The sequence below is a fragment of the Aedes albopictus genome, chromosome 2 (assembly GCF_035046485.1).
Source record: "Aedes albopictus strain Foshan chromosome 2, AalbF5, whole genome shotgun sequence".
NCBI classification, from domain to species: domain Eukaryota; kingdom Metazoa; phylum Arthropoda; class Insecta; order Diptera; family Culicidae; genus Aedes; species Aedes albopictus.
In genome coordinates, this window is record NC_085137.1 from 149,526,701 (window position 1) to 149,552,406 (window position 25,706).

Genomic DNA, 25,706 nt, shown 5'->3' on the forward strand with positions numbered 1-25,706 from the left:
GGGGCCTTAGAAGGTACTTGGCTTGTGAAGACGCTCTTTACCTAGAATTACAAATTCTGTTCCATCTGGTCAATGTTTAACATTCTACGAAATACACCAGCATACGCATCGATTCGCTAACTTTCCGTGTGAAATTGAGCCTTCTTTCTAGCAAATCCAAGAATGATAAAGAGCGTACGATACCGAGACCGAGCGCTTGAATAATAATTAATATTAATCACCGGAATTGCGAATGAATGGCACCGTCTTCACAATTTGCGACGAGGGTTTGAAAGTTGACGACCGTGATGGGGAGTATTTGTATGATTTTGACCGACAGCCGTATTAAAGGCATTCAAGTGTTTTTCTTTTCTGTAAAATGCTGATGCTGTCTTCGAAGAAAGTTCCATTTTTTGTCGCTTTCATGTTTCATAGAAATTTCCATTATCTAAGAACTATTCAGCGTAGTTAAATGTCCAAGTTGGCAAGAATTTCTTTGCTCAACGTTGCTTATCGTACACATACGCGATAAGTTAACTCTGCACCACAAGTTGCATCCATTAAAGTTCTTTATAAAAAAATCGGACGTTTATTACCCATGTTAATCACTGATTTACAGATGTATTAAATTACGACCGACAGTACACAACACACCCCTCGAAACGGCTTTATCATTCAATTAACATGTTGTTGCCGAAGCACATGCACTTGAAACAGTAAATCGTCACAGCTAAATGCACTTAACTCCATCCATATAGCTTCCATTTAGTTCGATTTCCTTTGTGCATTAAAAATGATGCTGGCGGCACGCCGGCCGCCTTATCTGGCTACCAAACTGCTTGATATGTGTGTGATGCGAAGGTCGAGTTATACTCGTCGCCTTTGGTTCGATGATTATATGAGGGGGAGCAATGGGAAAAAATGTAATGCTGTTGATAACATGCTCTCGGGTTTGTCGCGCTTTCGTACCGTGAAATGAGGTGACATTGAATGTTTCTTTTAAATTATTATTTTTTACTTATTCGTTTATTTGGAAGGCTCGGACGCCATATGGGCATAACTGAGCCGAAATCTTTTGTTTTTACATTGGTTTTACATTTTACAATTTATTACTGTCTTAATACTATGTTAGTTTTGGGAAACCGAAGTACTCGCGGCTGTTTCGAGGTTAAGGATTGAAAAAAAAATAATAAAATAAAATTGGGAAGGAGGGATGTAGGGGCCCTCAACTAAATTATTTGCTAACTTATACTAAAAAACATTGATGGGACAAATTGTCCATATCTGTAACGGAACCAAAAAGAAAGGACTTTATCGGTAAACAACGACAAGAAGAGGACAACCGGAAGGAGGGCGACGACAGACAGGGGCGAACAACAAAACCAAAAGGCGGACAACGAAAACAAGGAACAAACTACATCAAACTCTGACACGTTTCAAAAACTGGTAAATCAGGTTCATGTATTCCAAGTCAAGTCCTGCCAACACTTCTCTAACGGGTTTCTGTTGTTATCCTCGGACCCGGAGAATTTCATGCAGCTCAGATCTGACCTCACGATACTCATTGCAACCCCACACGACATGTTCGATATCCTGGTAAGCCACGCCACAGATACAGAGATTGCTTTCTGAGAGCCCAATACGGAAGGTATGTGCGTTCAACAAATAGTGGTTGGACATCAGCCGACACATTACACGAATGAAATCGCGGCCTAAATCCAGCCCTTTGAACCATGCCTTCTTCGACACCTATGGAATGATGGAGTGCAACCATCTACCTATCTCTCCATCTCTCCATTTGTGTTGCCAGCTGATCAAGGTCTCCTGACGGGCCAATGCAAAAAATTCGTCGAAGTCGATTTGACGCTCGTAAATATCGCCTTCGCTAGCGCCCACCTTAGCCAGCGAGTCCGCTTTCTCATTGCCCGGAATCGAGCAATATGAAGGGACCCAAGCTATGATGATGGTGTGTGAGCATTTGGTCAAAGCACTCAATACTTGGCGTATTCCATTCAGGAAGCACGCTGAGTGCTTCATCCGCTTCATTGACCGAACAGCCTCCAGGGAACTTAGACTGTTGGTAAAAATGAAGTAGTGCTCAGGTGGAAGAGTTTGAATGTATTCTAAGGTGTAGTATATAGCCGCTAGCTCAGCTACGAATACAGAACAGGGCTTTTGAAGCATGAAGGTGGCGCTATGAAATTCGTTGTAGACACCGAATCCAGTCGAATCATCGATTTCTGAACCATCTGTGAAGAACTGTCTCTCCCCGCTAACATGCCCGAACTTGCAAAAATCTGTGGAATACCTACGGAACGAAAAGATTCCGGAATACCGGTGATCTCATCCTTCATAGAGAGATCAATATCCTCTGAGGAACTGTCGAGTTCCTAGAAGTTGTCACGATTGGTGTTGACCGGAGATGGGCTTACCTCCAGCGTCATGTACCAGTAGTACACAGTTATAAAACGAGTTTGAGGGTTCTGTTCGAGCAACTTTTCGAAATTTTCTATGGATTTCCAATGGATTCACAACCTCGCATCGGATAAGGAACCGGAACGACAACTCCGCAAAGCGGTCTGTCAGAGGCTGTACTCCAGCAAGTACCTCTACTCATTGTGTGAGTCAAGTTCATGCAACCTAACGCGATCCGAAGACAACGGTACTGAACCCGTTGAAGCTTCAGCAAGTGTGTTTTCGCCGCGGATTGAAATAAAAGCTACCGTATTCTAAAACCGACAGAATGGTTGTTTGGTACAGCCTGATCAGATTTTCCGGATGCGCTCCCCACCATGTTCCGGTAATAGTTCGCATAAAGTCGATTCGCTTTTGGCACTTCTGTATCAGATACACAATGTGCTTCCCCCAAGTGCATTTGGAGTCGAACCAGATGCCGAGATATTGAGAAGACATGCTATCCCAAGTAACAATCTTAATTCTATTTGGTTTTATTTGTTTTTATGATAGTTTTATCGGAACATTGCATATTCTAGTTGATCTTATCGGAGTCTCAGCTGAGCACAACTATTCTTCGTCAATATGTGGTTTTAAAAACACCTCCAAGAACACTTGAGGTTCAGTTCATAAAACCATAAACACAACAAGAACTGTTGAACTTATTTTCAGTTTTATAAGGTTCTTGTAGTTATCTTCAATCATCCGTTCTTGATCAAGAGTAACTGTTCTCTCATAAGAACAGTTTGGTACATGAAAAATACAAGAAAAAACTCAAGCATCAGATTTTGATTCTCATCGTTCCATTGTTGCTGCCAATCAAGAACACCTACCCGGAAACCCAACCGCAACGCAGTGCAGTGCCAAGTTCCTCCGGTTGCAGCATTCGAAATGAGGTGGGTATGGTCATCTAGGACATCGTTTCCCGTGCAATCGGGGTTCCAATCATCGATCTTCAAAATCAACAACTACTTACCTGTTGGAAGTGCTGACCGGAGGAACGAGGCACTGCACCGCATCAAGGCCGGTTATCGAAAAAAGTCTGCCTGGTTGGCAACGGTACCGGGCTGATAATTAAATTCATCGGACGAGATTCAGAAAATCCACCGCGGTGCGATAATTTATTGTTTGTTTACAATTTGGCGTACATGTTTTATGACGTTCTTGGCGGAGTTTGCATAAACCTATATCAAGAACGTTATAAACCTGAGTACTCTTGAGTAATACTTCTTACCCTTGCATAAGATGAAATAAATTTAAGGCGTTCTGGATGGAGGCCAACCAGGCTGCATTGAGAACGTTATAAATCCTAGTATTCTTGAGTTATGCTTTTAGCTCTGGCATGAGTTGAAAGAAATTTAAGACGATCTTATGGTGATGTTGATTAAAACCATCGATGATGGACCGACCACTGGCCTAGATTTCAATGGAAGCCATGTTGAGAAAACTCATGAGCAATGTTCGCATGACCAGGAATAATATTTTTAAATATTTTATTAGTGCGTTATAATGGAAGCGCGTTGCAATTTTTGGAAGTATCTTGCAACATATATACGATGAATTTCGCTTGGCATTTGGCATCCTTGTAACACCACGGGAATATTTCCAATTTGTGTAATAAATTAATCCCGATTACAATAATGTGTCATTTTCATTGTGTTTTTAATTTCAATTTAATTCACCAAACTTTTCTGTCGACATAAAAGCTGCATCAGCAACTGTGATATTCGACTTGTAAAGACGACGGAGTCTCGGTACAGAATGGTTTATTCGGTTCTCTCTTTGGGTTGTGTATCTGTGTGTATGTGTGGTTACATTGTGGATAGTGTAGAGTAAAGGTATGTTGTCTAAACAGGTGTTGTGTAATACACGTTAAACAAATAGAACGCATCTTTGTCACATCCCCCCTTTTAAGCAATTTAGTAGTACTCAAATTCATTATCCCGAATCGGACGAACCACTCGTCCGCTCCTTGTTCTAATTGTGGGAGTCGCGGGCGTACTGGCTTGGTCAATCAACTGCTGATCCTCTTCCAGTCTCTCTGGACCCTCGTTGTCCTCAGGCTCTGCTACGCGTTGATCCTGATGATAGTACTCGGTAGGTAACTCGTATCTGCTCTCGTTAAACGGTTCACTCGGCGTCTTTTTGGCTCGGATGTCACGAACGTTTCTTCTTATTACTTTTCCATTTCCTAGCTGAACGGTATACGATCTCGGTTGTTCCAGTTTCTCCGTTATTCTTCCTCCTGTCCATAAGCCTGACTTCACATTCCTCAACATGACTGCTTGTCCTTCTCGGTACTCCAGTGGCTTGACTGTACTTCTATCGGCGTAGTTTTTCTGTTGTAGTCTTTTCCGCTCCAAGTTTTCTGCTACTCCGCTGATTATCCGTGGCTTCAGTACCGCGTCCGATGCTGGAATGGTAGAACGTAGAGTACGGTTCATCAATCTTTGACTCGGTGACTGTAATTCCTCATCTCTGGGCGTATTCCGCATCAACAGTAGGGCCAACTGAACGTCCGAACCATCCTCCGCACACCGCTTAAGCAGAGTTTTCGCAGTTTGCACAAACCTTTCTGCAAGCCCGTTACTTCTAGGAAAGTGCGGGCTGGACGTAATATGATCGAAAGACCACTTTTGGCAGAATATAGCAAACTCCTTAGCCGAGTATTGTGGCCCATTGTCGGTGTATAGCACTCTCGGTATACCGTGTGTTGCAAACCATCGTTTCAATTTCTCGATGACGACTCTCGCTGTGGGTTCCTTCAGTTCCTCGAAGTCGAAATAGCCTGAATAACTGTCAGCTATCAGCAGGTAGTCCTTCCCATGAAAATGAAACATGTCTGATGCTACTATCTCAAATGGTAGCGTCGGAATCTCGCTAGTCATCAACTCATGTTTGACGTTTGATCGTTGATGTTTTTCACAGACTGTACATTGCTCTACCATTCTTGCTATGTCCGAAGTCATTCCTAACCAGAACAGGGATTGTTTTGCTCGACGTGTACATCCTTGGATTCCCGTGTGACCTTTGTGTATCTCTTTCAGCATCTTGTTCTTCAGACCACTTGGTATCAAAATTTGATGAGACCGAAACACGAGTCCTTCATAGACCGCCATTTCATCTCGGAACGACCAATACTTCCGAAGGTTATCTGGAAGCAACTTCCTCTCATTTGGCCAGCCATCCATAATAACTTGAGTCAGCTTAACTATTTCTGGGTCCCTGGAACACTCTGCAACAATCTCTTGTCGCGCTGGCTTCGACATTGGCAAAACGATGTGAACTTCTAGCTCATCATGGGCTTCTATTGTCTTCACGTTGTCAACATCTCTGCTGAGAATATCTGGGAGAGGAATATCGGTTCCTTTTTTGTATATTATTTCTGGGGCGTACTGGAGCACGTCAAGAAGAATACGTTTTAGCCTAGGAGGAGCTCTATCTAGTGATTTTTTAAAAATCGATTCCAGTGGCTTGTGGTCGGTTTCGATTTTTATGTTTTTACCATAAATGTAGTCATGGAACCTGTTACATGCAAACCGAATTGCTGCCGCCTCCTTTTCGATCTGCGGATAATTTTCTTGCGCCTTGGTCAACGACTTTGAGGCATATGCAACCGGCTTACCGTTTTGCAAAAGAACCGCGCCGAATGCCTTAGAACTGGCATCAACGGACAACGTGACATTGGCATTGACATCATAATACGCAAGAACAGGTGGAGTCATCATGATACGCTTGATTTTCATAAAAGCTTCCTCTTGCTCATGTTCCCATATCCATTCCGTATCTTTTACTAGCAGTCTTCTTAGTGGCTCTGTAATCGCTGATAGGTTTTCAACAAATTTTCCCAGATATGTTATTGTTCCCAGAACCCGTTGGAGTTGTAGCTTATTCGTCGGCCGCTTCAATTTTTGAATGGCTTCAAGTTTCTCAGGGTCGGCTTTTAGCCCTGTATCGGTGACCAAATGCCCCAAAAACTTGACAGTTGGTTGGTTGAATGTACATTTGTCTTTATTAAGTTTTAAACCGGAGTCTTCAATCCTTTTTAGTACCAATTTGGTAATCTCGTTCAATTTTTCCTCGGTTGCCGCATGGATGAGAATATCATCCATTGAGCTTTCAACCCCATCAATACCTTCCAACAGCGAACTCATCAAATTTTGAAATACCTCCGGTGCAGATGCTAATCCGAAAGGCAATCTCCTACAGGTGTACCTTCCCCAAGGTGTGCCAAATGCCAGATATTTCTTTGTTCGTTCTGACACTGGTATTTGCCAAAAACCTTTCTTCATGTCCAAGATCGAAAAGTGTTTGGAGCCGCAAATCCTCGCGGAAATTTCTTCTACGGTAGACAATGGGTGCACGCGCCGGAGGAGGTTCTTATTCACCTGAGATGGATCGATACAAATTCTGAGCTTACCTTTTTGCCGCACTATGACCATTGCATTTAGCACGGGCGTTGGCTCCGCAATGGGTTCAATTACTCCCATTTGTAGCATCGAATCCAGTTCCGTTTTAACCGCCGTCCGAAGTGCATGAGGAATTCGTCTGGGCAAGTCGTTCCTGAACGTCGGATTGTCCACCAGATCGATATCGTAGACAAATCCTTTGATGCACCCGAGCCCATTGAACAACGACCCTTCCATACTCACTTCATCCAAACGCGTGATCAGCTTGAAACGGACACTTGTTTTCCTTCCCAGAATTGGCATCATATCACCTTCGACCACTTTGAATGTTGCACTTTCTTTTCTGCCCCTCACTACTACTGGAAGTTTTGCTTCACCTTTCACATTCACTTTATGGTTTGTGTACGAAATCAGCCTCTTTGTGTCGGACTGTTGCAACTCTTTCCCCAGGTTGCAAAAAATATGCCACGGTAGCACGTTGCACGCTGCTCCACTGTCCAATTTCAGTGTGACATTCTTCCCGTTAATCGACACTGTTTCGTACCACACTTCATCACTATTTTCATCATCGTCATCAATAGCAGCAATGTAAAGCTCTTCCACTGACAGCTCTTCATCTTCTTCTTCTGCGACTTCCAATGCTTTCACGTATCGACTGTTCGCTCTTTTTATCGCGGAACCGCCGGACGCCGCACCACCGCCCGCAGCACCACTACCACTCGCAGCAACCGCACAACCGCCTGAAGCACCACCACCAAAACACCTGCTAGCAAAATGCCCCTTCTTCCCACACTTCAAACAGTTCTTGTTGAATGCCGGGCACATTTTTCGACGATGCTCTAGGCCACAACGGTTGCATGGAAAAGGTGTTTCACTCTGGGCATTATTCTCGAATTTCTTCTGCCGTACGACGTCAACTTCCATAGCTGATTTCTCAAGCATCACTTTTGTTTGTTTCACCGATTGTTCATGATTCCGCACAATATCGATCGTTTTTTGAAGATCGTTGTCATCGTTCAGTAGTTGCGGAAGAAGTTTCGTGTGAATCGTGCCAGCAATTATTCTATCCTTCACCATCGAATCATGTAACACACTGAATGCACATCGTTTTGCTTGTTCGCGAACTCGGGTGAAAAATCCATCACATTGTTCTCCCTCACTTTGCACGATTTTTCCGAAGACATAGCGCTCATATGTGATGCACGATTTCGGAACAAAATATCCTTCGAATTTGTCTTTTAACACTTTGATGTCTGCTTCTTGGGCATCTGTCAGACCGAAAGTATCCAACACGCGAACGCACTCTTCACCAATACAGCTGAGAAACGTTGCCGCTTGTATTGGTGGTGGTTTGTTTTCAAGCTCTGTCGCGACCGAATACCACTTGAACTGCCGCCACCACTGCTTCCATTTGGTAGCCATGTTTTCCTCAATGACGAGTGGTTTCGGTGGTTTAATCGACGCCGCAATGGCCGACATAACCTTATATTCATCGTTCGACATTTTCACTGAAAATTTCTGGCGCTCTTCATGCTATTTTCGTCGAATTCCACCTGATTCGACCTCGCTTTGCACCGGTGATTAACGGTTTCACTTTTTCGCCGCGGAAAATAACTATTTCACTTGTTAAATCACATTTTTCTGACACCATGTGATATTCGACTTGTAAAGACGACGGAGTCTCGGTACAGAATGGTTTATTCGGTTCTCTCTTTGGGTTGTGTATCTGTGTGTATGTGTGGTTACATTGTGGATAGTGTAGAGTAAAGGTATGTTGTCTAAACAGGTGTTGTGTAATACACGTTAAACAAATAGAACGCATCTTTGTCACAGCAACAACACTAACAAATTTAACAAATTTATTATCGTTTATCGTGCACTTGAAGAATTCTACAAGGAGAGAGCAATTCGCCTTGAGGACAACTTGGGAAGTACAACAAGTTTTAAGAGAAATTTAAAAACAACTCTCCAAGAGCATCTTAGGATGGGCCTCTTTGGTCTTATGGCGGGTTTATGGTTGAGTTGATGTCGTGTTGCAGAGCAATTTGGTTTATGCATGGTTTTAAAGAACAGGTGTTGAAGAATACTTCAAAAGCATTATAAAATTAATTTTGTTACTTGGGATGAGTGATTGTCTTACCCATCAGAACGAGCGGAAACTTAGCCGGTTTATGTTTTTTAGAAAAGACAACCATCTTAGTTTTCTCCGGAGAGAATTCGATACCCAGCTTGAGAGCCCAAGTAGACAAATTGTTCAAAGTATCCTGTGGTGGTCCTAGCAGATCAACTGCTATTGATCCCGTTACAGAAACAACACAGTCATCCGCAAGCTGTCTTAACGTGCAATTTTCCATGAGACAATCATCTGTGTCTCTAACATAAAAGTTGTAAAGAAGGGGGCTTAGACATGAACCCTGGGGGAGACCCATGTAGCTAATTCGTGAAACTGTCAAGTCGCCATGAGCAAAACTCATCTGCTAACCATCCGGTTGGTACAAGAAGGCGTGGCGCGCAGAGAGCACGATGGGCGGACCAGGTGGAGCGTGATCTGGCGAGTGTTGGGCGTGACCGATGTTGGAGAGCTGCAGCTGCAAATCGAGTATTATGGCGGCAAATTGTTGATTCAGTATTATCATGAATTTGATGTTAACTAAATAAATGTAATGAATTCAATACGATGATGGAACTGCTTCTAGATGCAAAATTTTTAGACAACTGTGGGTGGAGCTTACTTGTATCTATCTACTCACAAACAAGCTCACAAATCAACACAATTACACGATGAAGGGAAACTTCATTCTTACTATGCACTCTACGGGTTCGAAACAAGACTATGATGCCAAATTGCAATGAGATGCATTGCGTAGTTTCATTAACTTAAAGCTGGATCGAAACGCAAGAAAAATCCTATTCCAGGACTCGAACCTTGAATCTTTGAATCGACAATCTCATGCTCAACCATCTACACCAATTTGAAACTGATGCACACGGTGTACAGCATTTAGAAGGTGATACCTTCCGGAAATCTGACAGTTTTTTGATGACGTAATTCAAATCGTTCAGAGGCGATCTAGTACTCCCCATCAATTTGATCATGTGAAAAACGATTTAAATGACGTCACATGTTTACATCCAAAATCTATGTTTACATAGGTTACTAGCCTGCATTGTGATATTTATGGTCCACTGCACGAATTTATTCTGGCCTGCAGTATTATTAGGGTGTTTCAGGTAATTTGGACAGGCCGTTACGCGTATACATCTTGGACATTTCCATTTGATTTTGCCGTAAATGTCCAAATTATATACGCGTAACGGTCTGTCCAAATTTCCTGAAATAGCCTATGTTTTCGTTAGGTACATTCAGGCCCGGATTAAGGTTTGTGGGGGCCCGGGGCCCGAGCAGATGTGGAGGCCCCTCGGAGAGATGACCAAAAATGTTTTTCCTTATTTTCGAACAGTACTTGAGCAATATGAAAAATAAAGCTAATGTTAGCAACCAAAAAAGGTTTTTGTGGGGTTCCCTAAAATGTGGGGGCCCGGATCCCGGCCCCCCCTTAGATGCGGCCCTGGGTACATGCAAAAAAATCAAGAATTCCAAGGCCAACCAAGGTTGAATCCACGTACACGAATACGTCTTACATGGAGTGAGTACTGAAAACAGATTCTGTTGAACTCACGCAAATGTATTTCACTTTAACAGACTATCTATCATTCATCAGTTCGTCGAAATATGTAACTGCAAAACCTACGTCGTCATCGCATCGTCGTTCGTACGTAGCTGTCGCCAATCGTTTTACGCGTGACGTAACATGACTGAACCATGTGCTTGATCGTATTATTCTTGGCGCGCAATCATATACGCGATACCGGCACCGGGTCTATAGAGTATACGTATCAGAGAAAGTTATTCCACGACGACGCGCCAACTACAGTACATGATGCACAATGAGAGTACATTACAGGTGAGGAAGAAGAAGAGATGGCTATGTATTAGTAAGCAAAGAAAAATGTAAACACAAATAGTGACGTCACTATTTGACACGCGTTCTTATGGGAGCTCGCTTTGCTTGTAGTTGTGACATGTTTTGCACCAGACACGGATGTCACGCACACGAAGTATCTTCTTCCCCACCTGTAATATACTCTCATTGCATGATGCAGCTAGCATGTGTGAAAGACGGCGCCACTAGCAACCACGGTAACTTTTTTGAATCAAACAGATTCAACGAGGTTCTTGGAACCACGAAACAAACAAAAGAAGACCAATTAGATTTTGTGACGATAATCAGAACCTCCTTAAAACTAATTGGACTTGAAACTGTTGCTTGGTTAGTTTATGACGTTTTCACGTAATTTTATCGACATTATTTTGTATGACAGCTCCGAAATAGGAAGAGAAGAGAATGGGAATGTGTACTTTCCCCCTTTCTCTTATGTGCATAGGCGTGTGGTTCTGTCAATCTTCGGTTAAAGTTTATAAATAACCTCAATTGTAGTGTACCGCGGAGGTCGGAAATTTCAAATGTTCGCCGCCGGCAATCAATATGTTTAACTTCGATGTGATTGTTGGCATCGTTCATGTCTTAAACGAGGCCTGTTGTTGACATGGAAATGTAAACAACACTAAATATGTACAGGTTTCATTAACTTTTTCTTTTTTTTTTCTTAAATGCAGGTTATCATTTCGAAGATGTTGATTTTTTTTGGGTCTATTTCATGAAAATTTGAACTTTGAGATAGATCAAGACGTTAAAATTTCCAGTACAGGTTAGACTCGATTATCCGGAATCGGATTCTAATGCTTCTCAAACATGTATCTGGGAAACGAAATGCTCTATAAAACTGAAATTTTGACATTTTGTCAAGCTAACTTTAATTAATAATCAGTCAAAATTCCAGCACCTTATAGCATTACGTTTGCGAGATATGATTTTGGGAAGCGTCAGTACCCGACTCTGGATAATCGAGTCCGACCTGTATTTGAATAAAAAATTGAAGAGATTAACTGATCGGAAATCAAATAAAATCCAACACAGAGGAAACATACACATGGGATTCGAAACATCTACTTTCATAATTCGCTTTGGCAGTCAGTCGTTATGATTGACACGTACAAGGCAATAACGGAAGCATATAAAACTAGCTCAAACCCAATATAGAATGATTGATTCAATTATCTAATTGATTCTGTTAGTTCGTTACTACGTGTTGTGATGTTAATGAGGTCAGCTTGAAAGTTGACTTCGTTGAAGAATTGTTAGCATCGGATAGAGGATGTCGTGTTATCAATAATAATAATAATAATGATGTGATTCATCCATAAAAGAAAGACACTGATCTATCAGTCTATTTTATCATTATTCATTAATGTATAGAAAGCACGTTATATCATCGTGCAGATCATTAATCATTCGCCCATTATATTTTCACAAACACATTCCTAGAAATATTGGTCGCTTCCCGGCTTGTTTTTCTTCCACCGCATCGTAATTAGAACCGCAAAGATCATAAAGATTCGATTTCATGTGATCAATATGCAATGAAACTGCTATTTCCATGCCCATCAAGCAAAGTCAGGACGTCTAGCTTCCTCCATAGGAAAAATTGTTTATTCCATCAACTAATCTATAGGATATACCCTACGTAGCCGCTCAAACAATTTCAAACGGTTCAATACGGTAGGTAAACCCTCCTACACTCTGCATAAAAAGAGACAGCCGTTGGATTCGATTCGACTCGCCGTCGGAATAAACAAAGATCCGATAACAACGACTAGGGTAAAAGCTCCCTTAGTGGAGGTAGTACCAATAGTGATGGTAGTGCCAATTTAGCACTATTTCGACCAAAAAGCTTGCAAATGGCATTTTTAATAGATGCATCATACATAATTAATAACATTAATTCAGTTTTGTATTCAGGATTCTGCGGAAAACCTATTTTAAATTATTATTTAACTTTTTTGCTCCTTTGCACCTGCAGTGGTGGTAGTGTACCTATAGTGGTGGGTCCCATAAGAATTCAATGGGATGCGCCACTATAGGAACCAATGTTAAATTTTACCTCCATAATAGGAACGGTGTACCTATAGTTGGTGCAAGTGATTTATTAGCAAAAACTGAAATAAATAATGCTTTTTACATTTTTCCTAGCAAATTTAAGTGAAAAACTACCAATTAACGTTTTCAGAGTTTTTATTTTGTGGTATTATCAATTTTATTCAATTATTTTAGTACAAGGAGCTACTAATAGCACCACTATTGGTACATTTACCCTACTAAACTATCCTTGCTCGGCACGCTATCCTTGCCCTGTGTGAATTTACATTCATAGAAAGCGGACTCGGTCATAGTTCAAAACTACGCAAGAAGAGCTTAGGAGAAGTTGGGAAATGATGGTGAAAATGTGTTTGCGACTATTTAAATATGTTGAAAGTACTCATACGATACGACTGGATAAACTTTTGATTTTGCAGGTGTTCGGCTTATAGTCTTACGATTTGCGTTGATTATTTGCTTGTCACCGACGTTTCGGTGGCTATCGGACCATCGTCAAGGTTCAATGCAAAAAATTAACAAGGAAGACGGCTTAGGAGATTCTCTCAGTTTCATCACCTCGGTAGAAACCACTTGTTTCTTGTGTTAACATGGTTATACAAGATTTGCTTATATAAAGGGCGAACACGATGAAATTGCCACACAGAAAATATTGTATAACTTTTGATTGCGTTCGCCAAAATAGCTATTTTTTTTTACCATGAATAGTATATTATGTGTGGCTAATACCGTAAAATTTTCATTAAAATCGGTTGAGTAATGACGGAGATATCGTTGAAACAAGGAAATTGCCACTTGAGAATTTTGTACAAATAAACATTTAGGAAAATATCACTTTTTTGCCGTTTCAACGTTGGCGCCAAAAATACTGAACCGATTTCAATGAAAATTTTTTTGTACGTAAAGTATGTATGTAGAAGTAGTTTGTCAAAATGTCATTCAATTTGATCATACCGTTAAAAAGTTATAGCCATATATGTCGCACTATGTCACAATAAGCAGATGTGGTTTTTGGTATAGTGAAATTCAAACTGCTCTTACTTTGAAAGTACTCAACAAAAATGGCTGAAATTTTCACTGTAAACAGTTTAGCACAATAATTTTACACTGTCAAAGTTTTATAAAAAAGCGGGGGAGTGTTATCAGTTCTACAGTCAAAATAGTGCACGCGGAACTAAAAATGGTCAAAAAGTACCTAAAATTTACCTTGAAGCGATTTGAGCTTTGGATATTTACTAGAAAAAGTACTGAACCGATTCCGATCAATTTTTTACCACTTAATTGATACTATGTTAAGAATATCAAGTGAAATTTTCAAACGTTTTGATGAGGTAACAAAAAAGTTATAGCCTAAGTAATTTTTTGAAATGAGTGTACAAGTTTTCTAAAATCTCATTTTATGATATCGACAATATATGCGCCAATACTCAACCGATTTTAATGAAAATTTTATGGTATTAGCTACACATAATATACTATTCATGTTCAAAAAATTAGCTATTTTGACGAACGCAATCAAAAGTTATACAATATTTTCTGTGTGGCAATTTCATCGTGTTCGCCCTTTATTCAACAGTGCAACTTTCTAGATTTGAAATACAAAAAGTTGACTATGGAAAGCTATATATGAACCGATTTAGAGGTATTTTCTGGTCGTGTCGACTTATAATAGCATTACGAATCATTTGTTCCAGTGGTAAAAGTCCATCAAACAGAATTATTGCAATGGGGCACGTTCGGTGTAGTACTAGATTCGTAGTAATTAGCCGAATTTTAGTATGGTGAGAAGGTCAATTCTCCGTTTTTGCAATGAAATGGTGCAAAAAGCGTTGGTATTATGATTCTTTGCCTAATTTGATGCTGTTTGAGCAAAACTTTGGATAACTACACAGCAAAAAAAATCTTGTAATATCACACCATTTTCGATGCACATCAGTCACGTCGTAAAATTGATGTAAAAATTACATCCGTTATACGCAGCAAATCAGCCGCCGCAGCTTGAGAGTGGGTCTAGCAATCGCTAGAACCGGAACGATTGATGAATCATATATAAGTAAAATAATGGCATGGATTCGTACACTGATCCGTTGATTGCGAGGCGTATCCCTTACCTCTCGGCTATTTCACCGAGTTGGGAGGTAGATGATAAACATGATACTGCTTCTGAGTGTTTTCTGGAATGGGTTTGTTGACACTTTCCGGTGCCAACCAGGGTGTACATAGTGAGTGTGATAAATGTTGGAAAACGATGTAAGCAAATGAAATTACGTTCAAAAATGTGGATACATCGCCAGAAATTACGCGCCTGGATATTACAAAATTATTTGCTGTGTATGTTGTTTAGTGGGCTTCGTGGCCGAGCGGTTAGCGGCGTCAGTCGTTTAGGTGCCACGTAAGCCTCGGAGTGTGGGTTCGATTCCCGCTCCAGTCGGGGAAAACTTTTCGTCGGACGAAAAATTCTCCACTGGGCCACTGGGTGTTAGTTATATGTGTTGTCCGTTGTCAAATGCTAGTATTGTTCAGTCTGTAGAGGCCGCAAGGTCGAAGACGGTTTAATTGTCTTTTATGTTGCAAGAAATGAAAAAAAAAAACAGTTTTGCTCAAACAGCATCAAATTAGGCAAGGAATCATGAAACTCACGTTTTTTGCATAATTCCATTGCAGAAACGGAGAATTGACCTTCTTACCATACAAAAATTCAGCTCATTATTACAAATCTAGTACTTCCCTGATCTGTCCTATTGAAGATGTTAAGTGATCCGTGCCGAGGAATGTGATGAAAAAGATGGTCGATCGTTAACAGAGCCTGCTGGGCACCTGGGCATCCTTCGTAGTAATTTGCCCTCTACCGTGCTAATGCAGGGCTCTATATCAGATGCGGTAAGCGCATGAGTATTCAGCATGACGATGCTGAGAGTGACGGGATCGATTTCCGGTCGGCTCAGAAACTTTTCGTAAAGGGAATTTCCTTGGGCGTAGACCATTCATTGGCAGAGGAAGCTCTCAGTTAACAACTGTGAAAGTGCTCAGTTGAGTAGCAGGATTTTTCCCAGTTGGGAGAAGAAAGAGTACCTATTACTCGGGGATCATCGAAGGGCTTTTTTCCGCGTCATGATCCTAGTCCTTGGCCTCCTTTCGTAGGACAGCCGGGGACTGGGGCTGGCGATGAGGAGAGGATCACCGATGATGAACTTGCGGGGGTAGCAAAGTAGGTAAGGCCCCAGGCCCGGAAGGAGTTCCGAACCTAGCCTTAAAAGTAGCTATTGCAGAGGCTCCCGAGATGTTCAGGCGAGGAAGGTGCTCGAGAAGATCATTCTCAACAGAAATTTGAGCGGGGGTAAATGGTCTTTCGAGTAACCAATTCGGTTCAGAAAGGGGAGAGGTCGACCGTAGACGTTATCGTATTGGTGATAACGATAGATCTATGGTGAATCGATCGAAGAAGTGGAATTGACTGCAGCCTACTCGATCGCAGCTGATGCACATTGTATCATCACCGGCATTCGTTTTGGGAGACGATATAAAGTGCTTCGAAATGAACGACACGAGGGACACACACGAGACTGCCAGGTTGGTCTGAATGACCAAATGCCAGCGTGCTTGGAACAGTTCCACAAAAGAAAGGTGGACCTAAAGGTTGATTCCGAGGGTAGATAGTTGAATAGACAGACGCTATGGGGTAGTGATACTTCGGCTGACTCAGGTCCTTTCTGGCAATGGTTGCTTTAAACAATTTCTACACCGTTTCGGCCATACAGGTTTTCTAGAGTAATTGGTTTGCGCAGGTTTTGAAGAAACGGCAGAACACGTTTTGTTCGTGTGTCTGCGATTTCGCACAGTGCGTGGCCACATGTGGCACGACTCCGGGTAATCGTGTCCATTTTGGCTGAAGCACCTTATCGTTTCTGAACTACAAAGGAGGTGGCGTATGGACTTGAATAGTAGCTACCCAACTAACAATCACTCATTTAACAGGCACCATTATGACGAATTAATTCAGCATAATGTTGAATAACATTTGAATTATTTTCACGTACAACCTATGTTCGGGTTTTGTTCACACAAATTTGGAGAAGTTATAAAGCATCATGTTGTGCACCAACTTATTTTTTTGTTGTTCAAAGCGTTTTACAAATGTACAAGAAAGTTGTTATTCAGCTTTGGCAAAAATGACTGAAAAAAAAAATAAAATGCAAAAATGTTGAACTCACGAGAGTAATTATTTGCTCTCAAGTTGAGAAAACCTATTATGAACTAAGAATTACATATAAAATTACCTAAATCCGGATTATAACTCGAGACCTGTCGATTGCCAGCCGCAAGCCTTCCTATCTGCGCCATCCTAGAGATGATGAGATGCAGTACCCAAAGCAAAATATAATCTTCCCATGACTCAATAATGATCACTCCTGAACTTGTGTTCAGCAGTGGTGAATTAGCACAGCACGTGGTAACCAACTGAACAACGCCTTATACTTCAACAGCTGTTCAGCTCAAAACACGTGTTTTCCATTCTGATTTCGCTGTCAGTATTTTTATCGCACGGTGAGAAAACTTGTATCGAATGCGGCCAAAAAGTGTTGGTCCTCATTGAAGATATTGTTTCCAGACGAACTAATTGCGATATGAATATGTTTTTATTTTTATTATTAAATATCGATCTTTAAAAATGTATGACAACATGTGGTGCGGTATGGTCTTGGACATGGTGCATTAACAGCATCTGTTCAGGTAATCTACTCAAGCTCAGTCGAAGATCCGTTGAACAAGTATTATATTTATGCTTTTGTCATGGAATTATGTTCAATAAATAGTGCATAAGGATGTTTGGGTATACTTGAAATGTGTTGATTTCAGAATGCTGTTTGGTTATCTAGGTGACTGTGGGAACAATATTCAGTAAACACAACAGCACTGAAATGTCAAATGCATCGATCCAAGCATCTCGTACAATCGAACTGCTGCGGAAGATAAAAAATATAATAATCAACCCAGGTAACCAATAAGCATTTGAATAAGCCGTATTTTTGTTTTTATCTGCATTCAACCTGCTTACTGTCGTATCATAACAGTTGGACTGCTAGACTGCCCTATATTAGCAATTGAAAAGCTACTTAAAATCTGACAGCAGTTATGTAGCATTTCAAATGCATTGTATGTTTTGGATAACAAGCAGCATAGCTGCTTCTTTATTGCTATAAAACTGCTAAGTGAGACGAGCGATGCTAAACTCACAACACATTTCCACTTTCTAATTTACGTGCCCCGGCTGTAGAAGCCATTATCATTCGATCATTTACAGGTAGCCACAAAAAAAAACAATGGAAAACAACACAAATAAATTCCATGATTAGTTTCCTAGTAGGATGTTCGGGTCAACATGACCCAGACAGGCACGCTGTTCGTGCACTACGTTATCGAGGTGCGATAAACCTAACCACTTAAGAAAGTTAATTATCAGCACATGCCGGGCCTATAGCATCTATAGCATATCTAACGAAGCAACTGCCGGTGTAATATTCAAGCCTCAAATCAAGCCTAACTTTACCAAACACCGTATGTAACATATGTAAACAAAAAAGGGTTTTTCACATGAGGCGCTGAATCTCGTTAGGGACTACTTATATCACTCACCTCTGGGGATGATTTGTGAAAAAATACCTGGATTATGCACGTTCCGAAAATGCTCAATGTATGAGTTGCTATGGGAACAGCGAGCTTCCCCATTGTTTTTCTCCGTTTGCGAATTTTGTTAGATACGGTGTTTGATAAAGTTAAGCTTGAAATAGATCAAAAAACCAACGCACATTATCCAATCATCATTAGCTTACCCTGTAGCGCGGTTCTGCACCATCGTCAACCCAAGGATCGAGGGATCAAATCCCAATTTCGCCGAAATCAGCAAAAAAAAAACAACAACATTTCAAAACGTGCCCCAAGCCTCAAAAGTTGCACAGGAGAGAGAGGATAAAAATAGAAGAGAGTGAAACCGTAAAATGGGCAGGGGAAAATATTTTTTTGCATTTTCTCATCGTAATAGGCCGTTTTACCTCAAGCAAATCTGTCAGGAAAAGGCCTACTTTCCCACACCAACTAAATAGTGCTGTAATGGTTTTTTACAGCACTGATTTGCGTTGCGTAATGAACCATTACAGCACTGTTTTCAGTTTTGATCAACTTCTTGATGCTTTCTGGACGCAGGTTTGAAAAATTGTGACAACTGCACAGTATAACCTGCGATGATTAGACTTTCTTAAACATGGCTTGAACATCAGTGTGCAGTTTGATGAAGAAGTTTAGTTAAAAACTATCCTCAAATGGTAATTTATGAAATTGCAAAAAAACGTTGTACGCAACTCGGTGCAGAACTCGATTTTTACAGCACTCGCCGTAATTATCCAACTCGGCAAGCCTCGTTGGATAAGTGTACGACTCGTGCTGTAAAAATCTTCATTCTGCACCTTGTTGCGTAAACTACTATTGTTTTTGTTTTTGATAATCTGGGGGATAGAAAATTTAAGCATTAAATCAGCCGCATATGGGGCCAAAACCTGCATTTAATTAGCACTTATGGCGCGTATACGGCAAATTAGCATTTAATGACCTGCTGTAAAGGCGTATATAGTGCCGAATTTATGCCATTTTAACTGCTTATTGGTTATCTGGGAAGGTACAAGATATCTTGTTACAGACTAATAATAATAATAAATAAATGCCTCGTTTTTACGTTGAATACGTCTCTTGACACTCAAAGTTAAACTACATAATTCTATTCTGTTTTATTTTACGTGATTCGTTTGAAATTTTGATTCTTTAATAATTTGGTTGTCTAAACAGTTTAAGCCATGATTTATCCCATAATCCAAACAAAGTTCCGAGTCAAACTATGACGGGCTGAAGGCGTTTATTTGACAAGCGAAAAGCACATTGTTCAGGAGCATATGCTTGTCGATATATCAGCTTAATAGGATGCAGACAAATGTTTTGTTAAACTCTTTTGTTAAGGAATCAATGCTTGTCGAACAAATTTCTTGTTAAACTTTTGAAAAGTGTTTTAATTTATCATTGTTGATAGCGATGAGGAAAGTCGAACATTGACTATTTTCTCAATTGAAGAATCATTTAAACAGTAATGTGTAGAGCATAATTTTAGTTCAGCTATCATTACCATTATTAAGCAACAATTCAGCAAGCTTGCTTGTTTGTGACTTGTAATTGTTAGTTGGGTAGGTCAATCGAAACTAAAACGTGCTGGCAGGGCACGGAAGTGGGCTTAAGCAAGTCATTCCGATACTCTACGGCCGAAGACGACCCTTCTGTCGGACTGTTGGTGATGCAGATGATCTCTGGTATGCCATTGTCGTAGTGATAGGTTACTAAGTTTAGTTCGAACCCGTGGTATGGAATAAGGTCCCGGAATGGTCCAGGGTAGAGCCCCATGTCGGTACGTCTTTCTGCGATGTAAGCGGATAGGGCCCTTACCAGGGATAAGGTAGAGGGTAAGAGTATAATAGAGGGCAGGATAGAGAGTTAGGGTTGATGGTCGAATGGAGAGCAGAGTAGAGTTAAGGGTAGAGGATACGGTAGAAGGTTAGGATAGAGGGTAATGTATAAGAAGGTAGGGTAGAGGGTTAGAGTAAATGTTAAGATGGTTAAGATAGAGCGCAGTATACACACCCAAAACAGATTTGCGGGCTCGGCAAAAACGCGCACAGCCGTCTGCTCAGTAAAACTATCAGCTGATATCCCAGCAAAAAGTGACATTTGTTAGCTGACTCTCAGCAAAACGATTGCCGAAGCTCAGCAATGAACTGTCAAAATTGCTGAGATCTCAGCAAAATTGTTGTTTGCTGATTACTCGGCTGTGCAAATCTCGGCAAAAGAATGGAAAAATGCTGATATCCCGGAAATCTGAATTAAGTGTGTAGAGAGTTAGCAGGTAGAGCAGAAAAGTGCTTAGGGTAGAGTACATAATAGAGCAAAAGGAAGGGTAGAGGGTAGTATCGAGGGTAAAAGTAGACGGTAATATAGAATGTTAGGATAGATGGCATGGTAGAGAGTGAGGTAGAGCTTAGACACATAACATAAGTGGAACTCCATGGTCAGAGCGAAGGAAAAAGTTGCATTCTTTTCCAGCACGCGAAACTGTTATATCTTTTATAAAAGGTGTCGAACTGTCATTTATTTTCGTAAACAAAAAACAGCTGATCCAACCAGTATTCCAGTTTTGGCAAAGAATACAGGAACGAAGATTGGCATCTGAGATATGCGCAAAACTAGCTGCTGGAAATCCACTTATTCATTTTGTCTAAAATTCATTGAAATCTTCGAAATAACACATCCACTTTTCACATATCGATCTCCCTTTATATTTAAGGCTAGAAAACTTATTTTTGTCTAGAGTTTACAAAGTTTCATCATAATGTATGTCCTTTTTAAGACTTACTCGTGCTGCCAGTCTAGATCTTTGAGGTCTTTGTTTTACTTCACAGCAATGGAAAATGGTATACATGCTGAAAAATGGTATGGCAATAATGTTATAACGCATTTGACATTTAGATGCCCTGCATACCAGCGTACGAAATCGAAAAGGCATCAACTTCTTGAGCCAGAGTTCCACTTATGTTATGTGACTTAGAGTTAAAGGGGTGATAGAGAGATGGGTGGGATTAGAGGGTCTTGCCCGGGATTTCCCGGGACAAAAATCCCGGGATATCCCGGGATCTGAAAAATCCCGAATCCCGGGATATTTTTGCGAAAATCCCGGGATTTCCCGAAAACTAAAAAAATGACAATAGTATTTTAATAAAACGGAACATGCCACTTCAAATCTTCGCTATGTGGCAGATCTAGTGTATTTTTTTTTATGGAAATCAAGCTTTTGATGAAAACCCTTGATATTACACACCTGTTTTTGGCAGAATATTCACACATTCATTTTTATTTATTTGGCGTTACATTACAGTTATAAGAAAACTAAATCAATAGGCAAAATATTAGAATATGGATTCTTAGGATTTATAGTAAGCTACTACCAGATTATTCTATGGTAGTATTTCTGGGATTAATAGCTATGTAAAACATTTATAGTAGCAGATTTTGTAAAGATTTTTTTATAAAACATGTGAAATATGTACATGTAGAACTAAAGTATTCTTTAAAAATAAAAATAGTGCACATCTTTCTAGATATTTCTGGAGTAATCTCTTCAAAATACTGTATTGATATGTAATATTCAACTGACCTGAGCAAATGCTTGACGCGTTTCCGATTAAATTATGGGAAAAAATTGTAGAATATTCAGAGAAATATAATTCAGGAAAATAGGGATATTCTTGACGATGTCGTAAGAATATTTCCGATGAAATTAATTTAGACATTTTCTTTTAAAGTCCAGGCAAAATTTCCTGTGGAACTCGTTTGAATGTTTTAGAGATAATTCAAGCGAAACAGCATACCGAAGAATATTTTTAGAAGTATAAGTGAAAAAGTTGAAATGCACAGTTTGACCTGTCCTAATGGTACTGTAATGCCATAGAATAGGAATAATAAAAGTATAAGAAAGGTTGGAAAAACCACAAAGAAGCATCTGAAAAAAAGCTGAAGGAAAATTTTTTAAAGGATTTTTTTAAAGATATACCTAGATATCGATTTCACAAAAAGTTTCTTGAGAGTCAGGCTTTGAATTTCTTTGGATTTTTACTACAGTTTCCTTGATATATTCACCAAAAAAAACAGAAGTTTATCATGAATTTATTTACAAATATGTATAATTAAATAGCTTCTCACATTTTCTATAAAAAATAATCAAAATGATTACAAAAAAAACTGAAGAGATTGTCGTTTCAAATTTAAAATTACTTTTCTAACCTTTTTGCACTCAAACTCTATCAGAGAATTTCTTAAATTTGGTCCCAAAAATAAAATAAGAAGAGACACTATGGGTCAATTTAATAATTGATGCTGGAATTCTATCAATCCTCTATTTATTATTTCCTCTAGGAATGTAAATATAGTAAGAAAGGAATCCAATGGGAACTCTTCTTAAAATTCCACTTAGAGCTTAGTCATGTCTCAGAGTAAATTATAAGGCATTTCTCTAAAAATATCATCATCTTCCTCCAATTCTGTCGATCGGATAAGTATGGCAAAATAGCCCCAGTTAACCTATTCCGGAAGAAGATGAGTACTTTATTTGAATTTTGTGATATCCTTTAATGTTTCCAATTGACGTTACACAATCAAATGTCATTGTAAAATGTATTTAATTTCAAAACTAAGGATTACTAGCTGATCGAATTTAATGAAAAATGTTTTAGAAATCGTTCCATTGGTATTTTGGATCGTTTTTGGGAAACATTAATTTTATCCCGGGATCCCGGGAAATCCCGGGATCCCGGGAAATCCCGGGATATGGAAAATAAAAATCCCAAATCCCGGGATTTTTTTCAGTCCGGGAAACAAGACCTTCTAGGTGGGATGTTAGGGTGAAGGGTAGTGAAGATCCTACAAGTGAGCACAAGTGAGGAGTATAGTTAAGAACATGGTAGAGCAAGCTTCGTTGGATAAATGTACGACTCGTGCTGATAAACCTTCTTTTTGCAACCTGTTGCATAAATAACTCTTATCAATAATCCTGTTCAAATGCAGAAATTTCGAGCAAATTCAACCTGCGTCATTTAACAGTCACTATTATCAATACTAATATTTGCTTCTATGGTCGCATTAAATATCCTCCCTAGAACGAATGTATCACGCAATCGGAGTTTTCATGATTCCCTTTGTGCATTCTTATCCTCATCCATCTCCGTCAGTCAGTCCGGTCCGCAGAGACATAGCCGATGTTGTGTGTCATAGAGAAATCCCCACGCTACGCGAGGACGCCTCGAGTCTCGCTCCTCGACGCCCCTTGAGTGCAGTGCAAACCATTTACAACGCCGCCTGCGTTCGTCGATGTAAAGCCAACATGACACTACTGTGCTCGTGTTCAATGAATGTTTAAGAATGAAAATAAACCACGCGCGACATCTTCACTCTGCCTCAATAACAACAACACTGACTGACTGACTGTGTGAAACAACGCACGAAACGTGATCTAGATCTAATCTAAATTTAATGGGCCGTTTCCTTCGCGAGGGCATTTTCAGTGTTCTTGCACCACAGCGTTGTAAGTTTTCCACAAACGGCGTAAAATGTGGAAATCCCATTCACAAGTCATTGACCACCACACCTTTATACGAGCAGGTCGGAAGGGTCATTGATTACCTTATGAATTGCTTAGGAGGTGGCCTGAACTTCTTGAAAGTAACTCTCCGTCGTAACGTCACTATCTTCTTCTATTCGCACCGCAAACGTTCGACAAATCACTGAAAAATGGCCACAATGACCGAGGGTTGAACCGAACCGAGTCCTTTCACTCACATTCGCACACTGACACGCTGCTGCCAGCCGCCAGCCCATCAGCTAGGATCAAAAGCTTATGCGAGGAACCAGCTGGTTGTCGTTCGGACGACGTCGACAACGACAACGACGACAAAGCAGCGTGTTACAATCGTAGGGGAGATCGGGGTCACACGCGCCTCCAGTAGAATGACTCCCTGAGGAATCAAAACTGCTATCGATTAGTGCACAAATCAGGCCAAACATTTCAATAGGTCCTATCTGCATTTGAGAGGCTCTCTTTGTTTACTTTCTCTTTCAATTATTGCAATGTAATGGTACACTTTTCAACTATTTTTGCAATACAAATTAAAAGACGATTATTTTGACCATCGTTCAATGCAAGGAGACAATCAAAATACAAATAAACAGCTGAGATATTAACGAAAGAGAGGGAAACCAAAGAGAGCCTCCTTCTGCAGATAGGACCTTTAGACATGTTTGGCCTGAAATATCAGAGGGATCGTTTATTCCAACGGCGCGCATTACACCGACTCCCTTACTACAAAACGATTGTGATCCAGGTGGTAATGTTCGGATAGGCCCCAATCCAGTTGGGGTGGCGTTGCAGCAGGACGTTGTTGGGTTGGGAGGTACTATTTGTTGATATCATTGTTTGAAGGGGGTGGTCACGGTGGGAGAAAGGACACTTACCTACACAGGCCGGCAACGGTCGGTTCCACGTGTGCTTGGCGGTGCAGACTAGTTCGCGACTGGGCTCAGCCCAAGTAACCACAAGCATTATATCATTGCACGAACTAGACTGAATATCAACCTTTGAAATGCGAAATGCAGTAATTCCACACTTGTCATGCAATAATCCTTCACATCGCCATTATCAATGCAATGATGCATTACATTTTTCTTTACATTAGGGTGTATTAAAAACTGATATACGATAGTTCAATAATTTAACACTGCAAAAACTGAATAAATGCAATGTAGAAACTAGCAAAGTTTGCTCTAACAATACAATTGTAAAAGCTTGACTCTAATGGTAAACAAATGTAATCAAGAAGAGTGAAAAACTTTACTCTAGCGGTCATCAACACTTCTTGTTCGACTCCCGACCAACTTAATCCCCGCATGAACCACCGATCGACGGCTTTCTTCAGCAAAACCTTTTTAAAGATTACCTTTTCTCTTTTCTGTTGGCTGATTATCACATGCTAATGATGATGGAAACCACAGTTAGCATGTGAGCAGTGTGCGAAGGGTGTTTTAATTTTCTTATTTATATTGATTAAATATATTCTAAAATGCATTACCGTATGTATTTATCAGTGATTATCAGAATATGATTACAGGGATTCTATTACATATGACATAGTCGCCCTCTACTGCAATGATTGAGACAGAAGAACAGTCT

The 25,706-nt window shown here is 40.3% G+C and overlaps 1 protein-coding gene across 5 annotated transcripts in view; it reads right to left on the reverse strand.

Annotated features, from left to right (window-relative positions):
- LOC109429299 (uncharacterized) overlaps nt 1–25,706 on the reverse strand; it is a 785,311-nt gene that overhangs the window by 273,647 nt on the left and 485,958 nt on the right. For 4 of the 5 annotated variants that reach the window (XM_062850599.1, XM_062850601.1, XM_062850598.1 and 1 more), the window contains exon 12: nt 24,992–25,058. The exons of the other annotated variant lie outside the window; for it this stretch is intronic. In XM_062850599.1, the coding sequence (XP_062706583.1) occupies nt 24,992–25,058 (67 nt within the window). The remainder of the gene's footprint in view (nt 1–24,991; nt 25,059–25,706) is intronic. 5 annotated transcript variants of the gene reach the window in all.